Source organism: Lupinus angustifolius, chromosome LG01 (genome assembly GCF_001865875.1).
Source record: "Lupinus angustifolius cultivar Tanjil chromosome LG01, LupAngTanjil_v1.0, whole genome shotgun sequence".
Taxonomy (NCBI): domain Eukaryota; kingdom Viridiplantae; phylum Streptophyta; class Magnoliopsida; order Fabales; family Fabaceae; genus Lupinus; species Lupinus angustifolius.
The window spans coordinates 894,671-913,995 of NC_032009.1; the positions used below are offsets into that span (position 1 = coordinate 894,671).

Here is a 19,325-nt window from a genome sequence, read left to right on the forward strand (position 1 = left end):
GTATTACACACTTAAATTTTACATATAATTTCGGTCCGATCTGGATCGGTCTGGATCCAAGAGGTGAAACCAAAATCCGGATCGGACCAATCGGTCTTTAAAAAATAAGTCCAACACGGTCCAAATGCATTCGGTTTTTACGGTTTCGGTCTATTTTGGATCGGTTTTCGATTTTATTGTTAGACCGGTCTGGATTTGAACACTCCTACTTAATATATTATGTTCTTTAATGTTTATACTTTTTATCTGCTAAAAAAGTACAATTTTATTGTTGTAGATGTTTAAATATTTTCAATTTTTGGTTTTTGTCATGCCTAAGTGCCAAAAAGAAAAATGTTAATTTAAAATATGTTCATAATATATTTTTTAAAAAGGTACTCGATATTTTTTTAAAAAGAAACGTCAAAAATAGTTACCGACGATAATAAAAAGGAAAAAGAAAAAACTAGAACATTATCGACGCCTCTAGAACTCTTATTATTATTCGGAACCGTCGCGAACCATTGGGATTCATCTTTTCACTTTTCAAATACCCACGCCTTTCCTTCTTCCTCTCATCATAACACCGAATACCGACTCAACAATATATCATTACACATTCTTCTAATTTCGTTCTTCTAAACACACATTGTTCCTTTTTATTCAATTTCTCGTCAGATATATTGCATCAAAGCGTAGTTCTCTTGCTCTTTTTTCTTTCAACTAAAAGTATGTCACTAAATCTCTTCATGTTTTTTCACTAGGTTCTGTTGAACCAAAGTTGTGATATTCTCTCTATCCTTACAATTTTAGGATTTATAACACATACCCTCATTTCTGAAAACTAGATATCACCATACATCTATTACTAAAAAATAATCCAAGTATTATAATGCCACACTATTGTTTCAAGTGTAAAAAACAGAGCTTTTTCACTATAAGTTATAATAAATGGGGTTGCTGTTTTTTTTTGTTCATTTGTTTATGTAAATGTTGATAAAGTTTCAATTAACAATAATGGGTCATGTTCAAGTTCAATTTTTTTTGTTTCTCATTTGTCATGTAATCTAATGCATGCAGGTTTCAAATGAATCCTGACAAGTTCACACACAAGACCAATGAGGCTCTTGCTGGGGCTCATGCACTTGCAATGGACTCTGGTCATGCTCAATTCACTCCTTTACACCTTGCATCTACTTTGATTTCTGATCAAAGTGGCATTTTCTTCCAAGCAATTTCCAATGCTTCTAGTGAAGAATCAGCACATGCTGCAACAAGAGTCTTCAACCAAGCTTTGAAGAAGTTACCATGTCAATCTCCTCCACCAGATGATATACCTGCAAGCACAACCTTAATCAAAGTCATTAGAAGAGCACAAGCTGCACAAAAGTCACGTGGTGACACACACTTAGCGGTTGATCAATTGGTTCTTGGCATTCTAGAAGATTCTCAAATTGGAGACTTGTTGAAAGAAGCTGGTGTTGCCACTTCAAGGGTGAAATCTGAGGTTGAGAAGCTTCGTGGGAAAGAAGGGAAGAAGGTTGAGAGTGCTACTGGTGACACAAATTTTCAAGCTCTTAAGACTTATGGAAGAGACTTGGTTGAGCAAGCTGGGAAGCTTGATCCGGTTATCGGGCGCGACGAAGAGATAAGAAGGGTTGTGAGGATTTTATCAAGGAGGACTAAGAACAATCCTGTTCTTATTGGAGAGCCAGGTGTTGGTAAAACAGCAGTGGTGGAAGGTTTGGCACAAAGAATAGTTAGAGGTGATGTTCCTAGCAACCTTGCTGAGGTTAGGTTAATTGCATTGGATATGGGAGCATTGGTTGCTGGTGCAAAGTATAGGGGAGAATTTGAAGAGAGGTTGAAGTCAGTTTTGAAAGAAGTAGAAGAAGCTGAGGGAAAAGTTATTCTCTTCATTGATGAAATTCATTTGGTTCTTGGTGCTGGTAGAACTGAAGGATCAATGGATGCTGCTAACCTCTTCAAGCCTATGCTTGCTCGCGGCCAGCTTCGGTGCATTGGTGCCACCACTCTTGAGGAATATAGGAAGTATGTTGAGAAGGATGCAGCATTTGAAAGAAGGTTCCAACAGGTTTATGTGGCTGAACCTAGTGTGGTTGACACCATTAGTATTCTTCGTGGGCTAAAAGAGCGTTACGAAGGACATCATGGTGTTCGGATTCAAGATCGAGCTCTGGTTGTAGCATCTCAATTGTCTAGTCGCTACATTACTGGTATGTATTTGCTTTCGGTTCGAGTTAGTGTTAGTTATTTCTGTTTTGAATGATGTTTCTATTAGCTTGGGGTGCTTATTATATTTACTTTACTTGTGCAGGACGCCATCTTCCTGATAAGGCAATTGATTTAGTTGATGAGGCTTGTGCAAATGTGAGAGTTCAACTTGATAGCCAGCCTGAGGAAATTGATAACCTTGAAAGAAAGAGGATGCAACTTGAAGTGGAACTTCATGCTTTGGAGAAAGAGAAGGACAAAGCGAGCAAAGCCCGTCTTGTAGAAGTAAGTATTGATTACTTGTGTTATTCTTTTGATGATCTTTTTACATGCATGCATTTTCATTGTTTAGATTTGTAATGATTTCAATTTGTTTGTTTTGTTTAGGTAAGGAAAGAAGTCGATGACTTGAGAGACAAGTTACAACCTCTGATGATGAAATACAGAAAAGAGAAGGAGAGAGTTGATGAAATTCGAAGGCTCAAGCAGAAACGTGAAGAGCTTCTCTTTGCTCTACAAGAGGCTGAGAGAAGATATGATCTAGCTAGAGCAGCAGACTTACGATACGGTGCGATTCAGGAGTTGGAAACCGCAATCCAACAACTTGAAGGCAGCACTGAGGAGAACTTAATGTTGACAGAAACCGTAGGGCCGGAGCAAATAGCCGAGGTTGTGAGCCGCTGGACTGGTATACCAGTCACAAGGCTCGGCCAAAACGACAAAGAAAGGCTTATTGGACTTGCTGACAGATTGCACACTAGAGTTGTTGGACAAGACCAAGCAGTCAATGCTGTTGCTGAGGCTGTGTTGAGATCAAGAGCTGGGCTAGGAAGGCCACAACAACCTACTGGTTCATTCCTGTTCTTAGGTCCAACTGGTGTTGGCAAGACTGAGCTTGCTAAGGCTCTTGCCGAGCAACTTTTCGATGACGAAAATCAGTTGGTGAGAGTTGACATGTCTGAATACATGGAGCAGCATTCTGTTTCAAGATTGATTGGTGCACCACCAGGGTAAGTGGACTGGTAAACCAGAACTGTTTGTTATACTTTGGAATTTAAGAATTACATATCTCACTGTACAAATATATTGGATTTTCTTCAGGTATGTTGGTCATGAGGAAGGTGGTCAATTAACTGAAGCTGTAAGGAGAAGACCTTACAGTGTAGTACTTTTTGATGAAGTGGAAAAGGCACACACATCAGTGTTCAATACTCTTCTTCAAGTGTTAGATGATGGGAGGTTAACCGATGGCCAAGGCCGCACCGTGGACTTTCGAAACACCGTCATCATCATGACTTCAAATCTTGGAGCAGAACACCTCCTAACAGGACTTTCAGGAAAATGTACCATGCAAGTTGCTCGTGATAAAGTAATGCAGGAGGTATGTTATGCATCTTATAATCTAATAATATGATTAATGTTTTATACTTTTATGTATTACTTGCTGTGACTGTTTATACTAACAAACACACATGTTCTTATTTTAATAGGTGAGAAAGCATTTTAGGCCTGAATTGTTGAATCGGCTCGATGAAATTGTGGTGTTTGATCCTCTCTCACATGAGCAATTGAGGAAGGTTGCAAGGTTGCAAATGAAGGATGTTGCTAATCGCCTTGCTGAGAGAGGAATTGCTTTGGCAGTTACAGATGCAGCATTGGACTATATACTTGCTGAGAGCTATGATCCTGTAAGTACCATTATACCATAACATCTTGGTTTACTTTATTAATATCTGTGATGCATAAAAATGTAATAGACAGGTTTCATTTATGAGAAAAAATGTATGCATTGAGAATGAGTTTTATACACTATCATCTACCCTAATGTTTAATTATCATTGACTCTTCAAAAAATATAATACAAATGAATGGTTGATGATATACCGATAAATCTTTACACTAACAGTACATAGATATTACGATCAGCGCATAAAGTGTCTTTGAGTAAAAGATAAGTTTATGTTACTAATAATATGATATGGTGCACAAAATGCTGAGCACTGAATATGTTTTTGTTACTTGTCAGGTTTATGGTGCTAGACCAATAAGAAGGTGGCTTGAGAGGAAGGTTGTGACAGAGCTATCTAGGATGCTTGTAAGGGAAGAAATTGATGAGAATTCAACTGTTTACATAGATGCTGGTGCTGAGGGGAGTGAATTGGTGTACCATGTGGAAAAGAATGGAGGGGTTGTTAATGCTGCATCAGGTCAGAAGTCAGAAATTTTGATTCAGATACCTGATGGACCAACAAAAACTGATGCTGCTCAAGTAGTAAAGAAGATGAAGATTGAGGAAATTGATGATGAAGAAATGGAGGAGTGAAAAATCATATGATGTGGACCAGAAAGTTGTAATTAAGTTTGATGTATAGAGTGACTCAACTTTAAGTTGTTTTTGTTCTTCCTAAGTCCTAAAGTCCCTTTCTTTGTTTACTTTTGTTATTACTCTTGTCAATGGGTGTGGTTGATGAATCAAAACCTGTTGTAGTAACTGTTTTTTGTTTCAGCAATGAATAAATTTTGTTTTTTTGATAGATTGGATGTCTAAGTTGAATGATGGATCTGTCCAGTATTATTCTTTTGGTTAGGATATGAATATGTGGGGTAGTTAATCTGTTTGGGTTAAATCTTTTACGAGCGTGAGAGTTTTATACATTGTAAAGATGTGTATACGGTTAGTAATTTTTCACTGTCGATTTGGATTACTTCTTTGAAAAGTCAATGATAACTAAAAATGAATGGTGGATGATGCAGTGATAGTGCAAAATACTATTACACAATGAGTATATACATCTTTTTTCATAATTATTTTTGTGCATGTAAAAGACTTGACTTTTTCAGAATCTAGTAAGATCTTATTCTATTAGATCGATGTGATAGATTATTTATACATGTCTTCTAGCCTATGAATGACATAGGAATTATATCATGGTTGGGTAATGGATTACCTATATTTTGATGTAAGCGTTCTCTTAGAAGCTTCTTACGTGTGTATTATTGATCTGGTCTCTTCAATAATCTGAGTCATTTCTATTACTTGTTCTCTGCAATTTCTTTATACCAGTAGTCCACCTTCAACTTCAACAATGCTTTCATTCTTAAGGTTTTACATATTATATGTCCCTATAGAGCTTCAATAACCTGTGTCATATTTTGATGCCAACCATTTCTGATTTGCTTGTATTTTAAGTGTTTGACAATTTCAACATCCTCAATTTAATCATCAACTTGTGCTTGTTGTAGGTAGTTGCAGTGGTTGACTTTGCTTCATATATATCAGCACAGAACCACTTCACACTTGGATTAATATACGTTTGCTTTGTTATAGTATTAAATATTATTTTTTGAAACAGATTCACATCTTAGTTATTAAATCTTAGTTATCACATCTTAGTTTTTTCTTTCAGCTTTTTTTAAAGAACAAAAGGGCTCTTAAGCAAAGGAACTTGAAGAAAACACGCCAAATTCACCACTAGAGTTTATTTTATTGATTACATATGTTTTTTCACGATCGAGTTTTCAAAGAAAAAAGTAATAGAAATGAATTTAAATAATATAATGATTTTGTATAAATATTTATATTGATGATACATAAATATTATCCTCTTATTTTAATATTGTGTGCAATATTGAATAGAATCATTTAACTAATTTATGGAAATCTAGTTGATTTTTTAAGGAATCCACTTTCTGTTTAATACTGAGGAATGACACAATCAATGCATTGGGAATATTAGTTAAGTGTTTTTTACACTTTCTTCTTAATATGAATTCAATAAACGTGAAAGTATTTTTTATTCTATCAAATAATTATTCATCGACTCTCAAATAAAAGTAATATATTAATCGTGTAAAGAAAACTTTACACCGACATATATGACTATCTGCCAACTAATTTTGGTCAATGAATCAATGACAATAGCAAAGTGTTGTACTGGGACCCATCATAGTATATTATCATATGTTGACTATTGTTTATTTTTTATTCGGTAGCATTTTTTTTCTTCCATATTTAAATAGGAAGACCATAGCTGTTGGTATTTTATCTAAGATTCTTATACCTTTAACAACTGATCCAGTTTTCACTGATTTAATTATTGTATTATCGTGTTAGCTAAAATAATACATCAAAAGATTAATTATGAAGTAGATAAAAGGTTGTGTTAGCATATATATGTTACATTATTCAAGCCCCTTAGGTTTTATGAAAAACAATATACAATAAATAGTTAATTGAAGCCACTTCTAATGGTGAAAATTAAACTTCGATTGGGACCGACGTTAATTGGGTTTTGAAATAAAGTATAGTTATGTGTTAATTTGTTGCAACCATTGTTCACACCCTTGGTTAGTCAGAAGGAAGGGGTGTGTATGACCTAACTCTACTCTTTTACTTGGTATGGTCTAAATCATGATTGGTTCGAATAGGATCAGGTCTTGTCGGATTTAAGGTCTTGTCCTAAATCTACTCAGTCAATATTTATGATCGGGTAGAGACTAAACACAACTCAGTCTGACCTGTCTTATGAACACTCATTTACCATATTTGTATGTGTCTCTATTCAAATGTGTATGAAATATACATTTTTTGGTCAAAAATATTATTGATTCTCTAAAAATTTATCATATATACATTATTAAAAATATTATAGACAAAACTTTATCTAAAATGAGTATGTATGGTATTTAGTCTAGTCTAGTATCGTTTAAAGGTTGTCTCGTTTGATATTTAGAGACGTATTAATTTCTGATCTAGGACCGGGTCCAAATTCAAAAAATAACCTAACCAATATTTATAATAAAATAAAGACAAGTCTTTACCCGTTCCAACCCGATCATACTTACCAGTAGTTTGAACAAAAAGTTTTTGACCACTGAGTAAATGGATAATTGTATTATCCTTGAAGTCAATTATGAGGATATAGTCATGTAGGATAATTGTATTATCCTTGAAGTCAATTACGAGGATATAGTCATAATCACATATTCATATTCCATTTTGTGGAATAAACCAATTAGAAAAATAAAAAATAAAAAACATAAATTAATATATTAGTATAATTTTGTGAAATTTAATTGGTAAAAATAAGACCGAAAAATTATGGGACATAGAATCATTTTCCCTCCCTAACATAAGCTTAAAAGTCTTCGTCAAAAGCATGCATGGGATGATCGCTTCACACCTGCCAAGTCCTTTTCTAATGCTTTGTGAATTTCGAATAAAAAATACACATATCATTTTGTCAAACAAATATATATTTTGAAGAGTATTTTTTTCTTCAAACCATTTTCCAAACGGATAGACATCTTACTTGGTAGGATCTACAAATGATTGATGTATTAATCTTATCTTGCAACCTAATATTAGCCATAAATGATGGATACTAGACATTATGTGTATCGACCCGATATATCTGTATTGATAAAATAAATCTCATGCTGTAAGAATTAAACATTTGATAAGAAATTTGATTATCTGTCAATTTAATCTTAGTGTTATGTTATGAGTAAGAAAAATTATATAATAAACTCAATTAAATATAAGTTTTGGCTTATTCCCTAGGATAACATGCATACCAAAACTCTAATGAATATGCAAATAGTTCAAAATTACTAGAGTTAACATTTGAATGAAAATATCAATAGTTTTAGTCCCCACTATCACTTTATCCAAATTTTGGTGACAAATGGCACAATCTAATACAAACTTTTGACTTTTCTACCATAATGTTTGAGTTGAGAGATATTCAGGGGACAGTTAATTAAATACATTAATCAAAGTTTTCATTTTTTATATATCAAAGTGTCAAATGAATATACTAATAACCATTTATTTTTTATTTTTTTTTGGAGTTTTGACCTTGACACTGATAGTTGGCTCTTGGCTCCTCACCAATTTCTTAATCCACATGACAGCTAACCAGTAACCACCGAACTAGAATTTTATACCCCACAAATTAATATTTGAAAAGTGTATTCAATACAATCATTTAAAGATTTTAAAATATATTTACTGAAAGTTAAAGTTTTTATATTGTCAACACATCATTCACTATTGATTTATATTATTTTTATTTAAGAGTTAATAATAATTAAGAAATCAATAATAGATAATTACTGACAATATAAAAACATTTACATTTTCAGTGTTTTTGATGTATAGATAACAAACTCTTATTTATATCTGTGTGACACATGAATATATTTGTGTCTGATTAAACGCCCAGCACTACAACTACCTCAAAATTACTATCCCCTTTCATTCCATAATAACTATTTTAACATTTTCATCTTATTACAAATCTCTTAATATTTTACAAACTTTATATACAACTACATTTTATTCATTATTCCTTTTTCACCTCCTATTTCACAATTTCTTTTAACTTAGTTTTAATATTATGTGATTGTTTTAATCGAATTGTATCATTATTTTATACAATTTAATAATTTCTTAAATTGTAATATAATCTTAAATATCAAACAATATAAAAATCAAAGTAGTGTATATAAATGCCCAATCAAGTACTCATCAATGTTGTTAGTGTCATGGCATTATTACATGTTGTCCTTACTCCTACACATTTTAAATTAAATTGATATATATTATTATAGGTAATTATTTTTATTGATTTTTTAAAAAAATTCTAATATTCTAATTTTGCTTTCATTTTCTATATTTTATTGATTATAATTTTAAATGAAAATAATAAAAATTAGTGATAATTAAATTCAATTTTAATGTCTTTCAATTTAGTATTTGAAAATTTACTATATTATATTCCTTAACTTCTTCACTTTAACCATTATTCAAAACTATATTATTAGTTGTAGTTAACACTTTTAATGAATGCTCTAATGAATATACATCTCATTAATGTGAAAATTAAAGTGACATAGATTAAATAGTATATCTTCATGTTTCATTTCAGATTTTTGTTAGAATGTTTCCTTCAAGGGTTGTCCTTTAAAACTGTGAAGTTGAGAATGTAATATTATAAAGGGCTCAAGATTGGTGCAAATTTAGGACTACTCATTAATAAATTGTACAATAGAATTCACCCTTGCTTCTTAATTATAATGTGTAGCAAAATCTCAGACATTATTTATACCCCAGAATAATGAAGATATGTCAGAAATGGTTGAAGTTTGGCCACGACACAGAATGTAAAATCACAAGTAAAAAAAAAAGGCATATTATCACCAAAAAAAATTGTAAGAGCATCCATAGCAATGGTGCAACTTATTTTTCGTTCTTACACTTTTAATAATTTAAGTAATTTAAGTCAAAATTATCTTCAATAATACAATTCTACTTCAATTTTTAAATGGACCCCACAAACATGTCTTACATTTTTATTTATCTCTTGTAATAATTTTTTTTCCATTTTTAATGCAGACTCACAACTTTAAAAACGATGTTTATTTAGCTTACCATTATGAAATAAAAACAAGAACGATTTCTCTCGAGTTATGAACTTGTACGAAGAACATGCTTATTTCACTAAGAACAATTTTTCTGTTACAATTGTATGTGTTTTTTTTTTTAAAGTTATGTAGATAGTACAAATGTGGTAGGTATGGGAAATTGTTAGAGGTAGGTTTGGAGTTATGGAGGTTTTGATCCTACACCACTGGTTGTAGTAAACTACCACTGTAGTGGGGACCTGGATTCCCAGATACTTCTATTTTTGTCATAATAATCCATACCATTCTCATCCATATTAATTGTTTCTTGTATCATTTGTAATTTCAGGAAAAAAAATTAATTATTTTCTTCTTTGTTAGTATGGAAACTACTTATTTTTAGTAGAGTTAATTTTGACAGTTTCAAGAGATATTATAGAAATCTTTTAGTCTAAAGGTTATTATTTTACCTTATATAATTAATATATTCAATAGTTACTTCAATATATGTAGATTACCTTACGGAAACAATTAAAATAGGACAAAATAATTAATACGACATATTCTCTATACACAACTTATTATTTATTTAATTTGCCTATTCATCAAATTAATTGTTACTTAAAACAGATATTGTTAAAGTCGGGTCGAACAATAAACTTAAATAAATTTTGGCTTAGGTTCAGTTGATTAGATAAAATGGTATAATCGGATAACAGACATAACACTAACTATATATATATATACTTTGAACATCATAATAATTACACGAGATCTTAGATAGTTTAATTATGTAAGATTTATAATAATAATTATAATAGTTTCATTCTCCTTTGTTACTATTTTCACTTGTACATACCTACAACGAGATCAGGAAGTGCTTAACAGTGTTGAAAAGATTAATGTGTTTCCGATGAATAAAAATTAACATGTATATATATACAACCAGAAGCTACAGGATGAGTATTATATTGTGGTAATTTGATGCCTATTCTTAATGTAAGAAGGGAAACTATTCATTTTTTTTCTTTTTTTCCTCGTAAATTTATAGTTTCTATGGTTGAGAAAAACATCAATTTATTTGGATCAAATCTGAAAAATATGATTACTATAATAATAATGGGATTTCCTATCATGGTAAGTAATTTTAACTTTATATTATTATTATTATTATTTATATAGGGATCAATAAAATTCTTACATTCAAATTGTAACATCCTAATGCTTTCTTGTACCAAAAAATAATACCAGTAACATCTTAAAAGGTTTCTGTGAAAAACAAGAATATCAAAAGGTTGATTATCATGTTTACAAGGTTGAAGTTGCATTGTTTAAAATTGTAATCCCATCTAAAATTTGAAAATAAAAAGTAATAAGCACAAAAAAAAAGTAATTTTTTTATCATATATCATATTTATTCACAAAATATTTATCTTTACGTCTTCTCTAATAGTTTCATCTATAGATTTTCATAGTTTCTTTCTTTCCCTATAAATTGAACTAGCTTTCATTTAATTTACTTCTCTTATTGAAATGCTAACAATCTTCTTTATAAATGTCTAAATTAACTTAGATATGAATCTACTATCATTTTTATAATGTGAATTACTCTAATTTTCATGTTAATACGTATTTATTATTTCTTATCATATATAGTCTAATATATCAATTCAATATATCCAACGGGACATTTTCATTTCCTTCACATGAAGTTTATTATTTTATTAATATTTTATTATCTAACATTTAGACTCATACAATGTTGAGTGTTATAGATGGAGGGTAAAACTTTCCTTAACTAACGACTTTCTATTACATGAAACACACTCTTATTCCATTAGCATGGATTAAATACTATAATTTATATTTCACTCAATTTCTCCATAATATTATATGATTCAATCATGATACTTAAAACTAATAATTTACGATATAATTTCTAATATTTATCGTATTTATTCTAAATAAAATATATAAATATAAAAATATTCTTTAAGGTCGTTGAATTAAGCCCACGTTTTATTTTTTAACCTAATAGTAATAAAAATATACAGTCTGATAATCAAAAAAATAAAAATATACATTTTAAATATGCCAAAAAAGTAGGTTGTGTCGAATTTGAAAGATATGGATCCATCAAAATCTGGTTTGATTGAGGAACCATAGTGATCCTCTTATACACCCCAAACTCGTACCAATAAAATAACACAACTGGGTATAAGAACGCCATAACTACTTAACCCTCCCAAATCAATGTGAAAATAGACAAAATGGCTCAATTTTAATTGAATGCAGCATTAAAAAAATCGTTAAAATGTCATTGACGTGACCATGATATAACACAAAATTAAACAAGATTAAAAAAAACCTCTATCTACCAATTCAATATCATGAATACGCTTAAAAGGATTAGAATTGTTTATTAAAATATGAAAAGACGAGACATCTACTAAAATTAAACAACAAAGAAGAAACTGAAGATATAACCTTTTTGTTTAGGGAAAAGTAAGTTAGAACGTAACATCCTCTTCCACACATACACATACACAATGTGTGCATATATAAAAATAAATATAATAATAGAAGAGTCGGGATTCACTTACTCTGCTGATCTTAGCCGTCATCAATTTTATGAATATTTAATGATTTAGATATACTAATTAATTGAAATCATTAAATTTTCATTAAATTGATATTAGAATATAAAAACTTACTATTAGATTAAGTGGATCATTCCTCGTCCGATAAGAATTACACTAGGTTTAAAGTTATATATAAATGAGTTGATACACAAGCACATTCATAATTAAGCAACATTATGTCTACGTGGGTAATAGCTTTAGTTACTATTGTAGCTGCAACCATTGTTTACAAACTCTTGAAACTTATTTCTGGTCCTTCTCTTCCTCTTCCACCAGGTCCACGCCCATGGCCAATCATCGGAAACCTACCTCACATGGGTCCTATGCCACACCATGGTCTTGCAACCATGGCTCTAAAATATGGTCCTCTCATGCACCTTCGGTTGGGTTTCGTTGATGTTATTGTAGCCGCTTCCGCCTCCGTGGCGGAACAGTTTTTAAAGGTTCACGATGCAAATTTCTCTAGCCGGCCACCTAACGCCGGTGCGAAATACATGGCTTATAGTTATCAAGATTTGGTGTTTGCACCGTATGGCCCACAGTGGAGGTTGCGCCGGAAATTAAGCTCTGTTCACATGTTCTCTGGAAAGGCATTGGAGGATTTCACACACTTGCGACAGGTTAGTTTCTTATATAATATTATTATTATTATTATTATAAAGTCTTTTAAGCTTTTTCAATATGTTCATAAGACCATAACAGGGGATTATTGATTTTGCGTACATCTTAATTTGGATAAAGATATTATTGTGTCTTCACGCTATTCATTTTCATAACATCTATATTAACTTCTCCTCATACTATACATAAAAAGATACATAGTTTCATTATATTTATTTCGACATAATTCTGGTTTCAGCACCAAAATCACACACCTTTCTTCTTGCATAAAGAAAAGAGAAACAAATATAGTTTTCATACTATCATCTTTATTGAAAAAAGGAAATTTTTTACAGCATTTAAAAGAACATTATTACTATATAGATTTAGCTGTTCACATTAAAAAAGTTGACATCATATTAGGTCAAAGGCTAAACATTATTATGAGGTAGTGATCTAATAGTATAAGACCTTACTAAATTCACATATATTGTATTAGACTAAAAGATAAAAGTTAGATACAAAATGAGGAATTAATTATTTTATGTGAGTGAATATGTTTAGTTATCCTAAAAAACTATTAGACATATCATACTTTTATTTTTATGTACGATTGTATCTTCTTTAAAAAAAACATGTTTTTGTAAATTTACATGAATAAATAAATCAGTAAAAATCTTTTACTTTAATGAATTATTACTTTTTTCCATGGAAGTGCTTTTTCCTATAAATAAATATAGGAGTATTATATGAGTTTGTTGTAGTTTACTCATGTTCCTAGGATTACTTTATTTGTCTATTGAGAAGTACTCGCAGCTCTGAAAATGGGTAAGAAGATATAAAGGAATATGAGGGGTTTCTATTTTTCTGGTTAATAGGGGTTTCTATTTTAAAAGGGATACCTTGTTGTACAGCTTTATTAAACTAAAAATAGGTAGTGTAATTTTTAGAACTATTTAAATAGGTCTCTATCACCTATATGATTTTTTAACTTCAAATGCAAGAGTATGTTTATTTTCATCACATGGAAGCAAATTAATTTTTTTATATCTTTTTCGCATTTTTATTATTTTATTATTTTTATTAGAGTACGTTACGTGATGGCATGTGGTTGAGGTCCCCATTTTGTACTGGACTGTTGGCGATTTATGTTTTAAAGTTGTAAATACATTTATATATTATATTCTCAACTATAATTGGAATACATATTATTTTAAGATCATGTTCACTATGCTTTATTATTTAATGGGCAATAAATTAAGCACAATGTTTTTTAATTTAGTAAGTTTGATGTCGTAGATTAATTCATATATGGAATTTATATAGACTAAACTTAAATTTATAGATTAATTTAAATCATTAATATCAAATAAATACATTTAAACTAACATAGATATATTAATCATATATTTAAACCATTTATAAATTTTTTACCAATTTATATTAATGGTTATATTCATCTATAGCTTTAAAATTACTTTAAACTTATTTACTCATTAATATAAATAATTTAATTTAATTACTATATAATATTAAATAATTAGTAAATCATTTTCCACACAGTAAATAAATTTATAGATAATTTGACATATCATAAATCAGAAATCATGTTAATTTATGAATTAATTTATAACATTAAATTTATCAAGTTTAGAAAATATTAAGATAATTTTCCGTTAAATAATAAAAAGCACAATGAATAGAATCTTAAAAATAGCACTTGTGAAATATTATATAATTAAATAAATAAAATGAAAGAAATGAATTCAACTATGTATAACCAAAATGATAGAGAAAACTTGTATATAAAGACATATGTCACATCATATTTAAAGATAAATGTATTTATATTTTTTGATATTATCATTTATGACTAATTTTAATTGGAATTGAATTTTAAATATGTTGACAATATTTTATTGGTTATCTCCACATACATATATCTCCACACAAGTGTTTCTGAAATGCATGAAATGCAGGAAGAGGTAGGAAGATTAACAAGCAATTTAGCAAGTTCAAGGTCTAAAGCAGTGAGCCTAGGACAAGTTGTGAATGTATGCACCACCAATGCATTGACCAGAGTAATGATTGGACGAAGAGTGTTTAATGATGGCAATGATGGGTTTGATCCTAAGGCTGATGAGTTTAAGGCTATGGTTGTTGAGCTTATGGTTTTGGCTGGAGCTCTCAACATTGGTGACTTCATTCCTGCATTGGAGTGGCTTGACATTCAGGGTGTGCAAGGTAAGATGAAAACACTACATAAAAAGTTTGATGCATTCTTAACCAACATTATTGAGGAGCACAAGAATTCTAAGATTGAGAAGCACCAAGACATGTTGAGTACAATGTTGTCACTTAAAGATGGTCCAGAAGATGGAGGCAGACTCACTGATATAGAGATCAAAGCATTGCTTTTGGTATGTTCTAATCACATAATCTGCAATTAACAAATATAAAAAAAAAAGGAAATACTTTTTTCTGATGTTTTTCTACCTTACCAGTTTCATATCTCAAAAATTGAAAAAACCTAAAATGATCCACAAAATTTTTATATATGAGTCAAATTTGTCATTTTAGCATATTTTAAAACACTAATTTGACCCCCAAAACTAATTTGACCCACAATTAAAAATTTTGTGGATCATTTTAGTTTTTCCAAATTTTTGAAGGATCAAACTGATAAATGTTAAAAAAACACGATGAACTAAAATGATTAATTACTCATTACACCTTTTAAAATTTGTGCACTTTTAACATAGACACATATACTTGCTTTTGGTATTTAGTTGAAAAAGTAATTGTTTGAAGGTTAATGATTGATTACTCATATACTCAAGCAATTGGTGCAGAATATGTTTGCAGCAGGAACAGACACATCATCAAGCACAACAGAATGGGCAATTTCAGAGCTAATAAAGAACCCAAATATTTTGACCAAACTCCAAGAAGAACTAGACTCTGTAGTGGGCCGTGACAGGCTTGTAACAGAAGCTGATTTGGCCAAACTCCCTTACTTAGATGCAGTAGTCAAGGAAACTTTTCGTCTACACCCTTCAACCCCTCTTTCCTTGCCACGTATTGCATCAGAAAGTTGTGAAGTCTTCGGTTACCACATCCCCAAAGGTTCAACACTATTGGTCAATGTTTGGGCCATAGCCCGTGACCCTAAAGAGTGGAACAACCCATTGGAGTTTAAGCCCGAAAGGTTCCTCCCTGGTGGTGAAAAAGCTAATGTGGATATTAAAGGCAATGACTTTGAGGTTATTCCCTTTGGTGCTGGACGTAGGATATGTGCGGGCTTGACCCTTGGGCTCAGGATAGTTCAGCTTCTTACTGCTACCTTGGCCCATGCATTTGATTGGGAGCTTGAAAATGGGCTTAACCCAAAAAAGCTTAACATGGATGAGGCCTATGGGCTTACCTTGCAAAGGGCAGTGCCTCTTTCAGTGCACCCTCGCCCAAGGCTCTCACCAAAAGCCTATTCATCCTGATTTGAAGTTTGGTTTCTGGTCACTTTTTGTGTCCCATACTCCCTTTTGTTTTTGTGGATCTTCTTATTAATAAATAATAATAAAATATTGGTTTTTTGAAGATCCACATAGGCTTATGTTTTAATGGTGTTGTAGGATTAATTTAAGGGTCCAAGTTTGTTTGTTTGTATGTGAATATGTTTTAAAGAGTGTGGATCCACTTATTTCATCAATTATAAAGATATCTAATGGTTTAAATCTACTTACTAATTTAAATTATTAAATTTCCTTATAGTTCATGATTAGGGTAAAGAGTAAGTCTAAAGTGAATCACTACTCATGTTTTAATGGTATGATGAAACAAGTACGTTCATTAATAAGAATATCTACATCCATAGAATCAGGAATTCATAGTCTACATCCTCATTAAACTTAACCCATAATCATGTTGATTGACTCCATCCTGGTCCACACCTCTAGCTTTAGTTATCTATTGGGTTTAGGCCTGCGTCGATTACCCAATCGAGCCATTTCCACCTTTGTGATGTCTTTTTCTCGAGAAACTCAACTTTACGCCTATTTACCTAGGACACTGAGCAAAAAAAATATAGGGAGTACCAAAAAATATATTATAATATCTATACATTATCAGTATAAATATTTATATACAATCAATATACTATTTATAATTCATTTGTATTACTTTTTGAAGAATCAATGATAATTAAATATGAATGATGAATAATACAATGATATTGTATCAAACTCTTTCATTGACAATAAATACATTTGTATTACCCTTGATGCTACATGGTTAATGAGCCTCTAATCACATTTTCTACATTGGATATCTACTTTCAATATTCTCATTTCTCTCTCTTTCCTAAAGTGTGCAAATATTTGTGTGTTAGCCATCATTTCATTTATTTTCTAACCCTTGGGAATTCAATTAATTGGTGTCATACATATATTCTATTCACATTTTACAAACATATATGTTAGCCACTCACAACTACAACTACAAATAACATTCAAGTAAATGGGACCTTAGCACTAAATGTCAATGGTCCCTGAAACATGTCTATGTGTGTCATCTTAGAATTTAGTGAAAAATGTATAATAACTAATATTCATCCATCACTTAAACTCTTCTTCTTATACTGAATAGTTATTTTCTCCTTTAATCTCTTACACCATATAATATGTCTCTTTCTCATCATTCTCAATCACAATTAAGTTTATTAAGACTCAATTTAACATCATTCACACTAGAAATACTCTAACATAGTATAATATAAAAAACTAGATAATATATTTTAAATATAAATTATAAATGTGTCAAAAGAAAGTAAAAATCAATTATGATAAAATTTACTATAGTCTTGAAAACAAAACTATTGAAAATGAATAACCCAATCTTAAGTCTTTACTTAAGGCTCATAGCCACTTTTCATGTTAAGGCTCTATTTAAGCAATTCTTTTATCAAAATATATAAAATGATGAAAAGGAGTTTTATCCCATGAGCACAATATATAAATTAAAAAAACATGTTTCTATATTGTAAAATTAAAATAAATTTGACCATGAAATATTTAATTTGAGTATGGGTATTTATTTATATTGCCAAGAGAAATTACTTTATAAACATTTTAGATATGTACAAAAATATCCTAAAACAATATATGAATACTTTTTATTTTTAATTTGTATAAAACTTTTCTCATATTGTCGATTATTTTATTGAAAAAGATAGTCTCCTTTTTATATTCATTTTATTTTCCCACCCCTTCTCTTTGGAGACTAAAATCAGGGCATGAGAAAAGAAATCTAAAAAGATAAAGAAGGCCAACAATACTTCCCATAACTAGTGAAAATAATTTTCTACTCTTTGGGTAAATCGAAAAGGCCAACAATACTTTATTTTTAATAATAGTATTATTTGTATATCAAAACTTCTTTTATAATAAATTAAAATACTTTTCACTTCATTTTTGAAATACTCATCATGTGTTATATCTACAGAAAATTAGAAATATAATATAACAATAATTTAACCTGTTTGGAGGATTATAATGTTTTTTTTGTAGGAAATTTAATTTACCTCTGCCCAATATATAAATAAAGTATTATTAGTCTGATATTAAAACTTTAATCATGAACCAACAATATGTTAATATAATAGTGTAAGGTTTTACTAAATTAATAGGATGACAAAAAAATTAATAGTTCAATTCATGTAAACGACATTTGTTAGGAAATCAACTATAACATCAAAAGAAATTAATTTTCTTATCCAAAAAAGATGAATGATATCCTTGATAATATAAAAAAAAACTTTAAGCCTAAGTTCTAAAGACATGCGCCATAATTATTTTTATTAAAGATAATTAACTACTAAAAATTAAATGTAATTGTTGAAAATATAAATTTTCAAGACATGTTTTCCCCTCTTTAACAATGAACCAAAATCCTATATCTCAAAACTTTATATCCTCGTGTTCTAAGTCAATCATATCCCATCAAATAACATACAAACTTTATTTTATGTTTTATTTTTCTTTTCGAATATATGTCAATCTTTCATTTGATTGAGATACAAAAAAAAAATGGAACATCTAATCCTCGTTCCTTTAACAATAGCATTTGACATAAGAACAAAGATCATATGTCCCATAATTTTTTTATCCACATATTTCGAATCAATCAAATTTTACAAAATAATATTAAAATATTAATTTTTAGGTTTATAACTTTTATTTTTAAATAAATAAAGTTCATACAACAAATGAAATATAACTCAATTCACCATTTCTACTTTAACCATAGAGTAGAAGTAGCTACTAACTAGAGAGTAGGAAAAAGCAGTAAGAAGGTGACAGCAATTAACGTTTACAACTTTATTATATTCCATCAATCTTCTACTTTCCTCTCTCTATCTTATGTTATATTTTTTGTCCTCATTTCTTTACTCCATTTTTCATCTCTTCT

General features: G+C 30.2%; 2 protein-coding genes across 2 annotated transcripts; both read left to right on the forward strand.

Moving 5' to 3' along the window:
- Positions 480 to 4,703, forward strand: LOC109344519 (chaperone protein ClpB1). Its single transcript, XM_019583285.1, has 7 exons — positions 480 to 708; positions 1,060 to 2,216; positions 2,318 to 2,499; positions 2,602 to 3,224; positions 3,316 to 3,595; positions 3,705 to 3,902; positions 4,241 to 4,703. Exons 2-7 carry the CDS (start codon positions 1,067 to 1,069, stop codon positions 4,535 to 4,537), a joined length of 2,730 nt encoding a protein of 909 aa, XP_019438830.1. The 5' UTR covers positions 480 to 708; positions 1,060 to 1,066; the 3' UTR covers positions 4,538 to 4,703.
- LOC109344553 (flavonoid 3'-monooxygenase) lies at positions 12,413 to 16,529 on the forward strand. Its single transcript, XM_019583319.1, has 3 exons — positions 12,413 to 12,883; positions 14,843 to 15,283; positions 15,716 to 16,529. The coding sequence occupies exons 1-3, from the start codon at positions 12,440 to 12,442 to the stop codon at positions 16,355 to 16,357; spliced, it is 1,527 nt and encodes a 508-aa protein (XP_019438864.1). The 5' UTR covers positions 12,413 to 12,439; the 3' UTR covers positions 16,358 to 16,529.

Coding starts and splice junctions, on each gene's coding strand:
- LOC109344519 (XM_019583285.1), top strand. CDS start 1,067: ATGAATCCTGACAAGTTCACACACAAGACCAATGAGGCTCTTGCTGGG. Junction 2,217..2,317: donor GTCTAGTCGCTACATTACTG/GTATGTATTTGC, acceptor TTACTTGTGCAG/GACGCCATCTTCCTGATAAG. Junction 3,225..3,315: donor TTGATTGGTGCACCACCAGG/GTAAGTGGACTG, acceptor GATTTTCTTCAG/GTATGTTGGTCATGAGGAAG.
- LOC109344553 (XM_019583319.1), top strand. CDS start 12,440: ATGTCTACGTGGGTAATAGCTTTAGTTACTATTGTAGCTGCAACCATT. Junction 12,884..14,842: donor ATTTCACACACTTGCGACAG/GTTAGTTTCTTA, acceptor CATGAAATGCAG/GAAGAGGTAGGAAGATTAAC. Junction 15,284..15,715: donor AGATCAAAGCATTGCTTTTG/GTATGTTCTAAT, acceptor CAATTGGTGCAG/AATATGTTTGCAGCAGGAAC.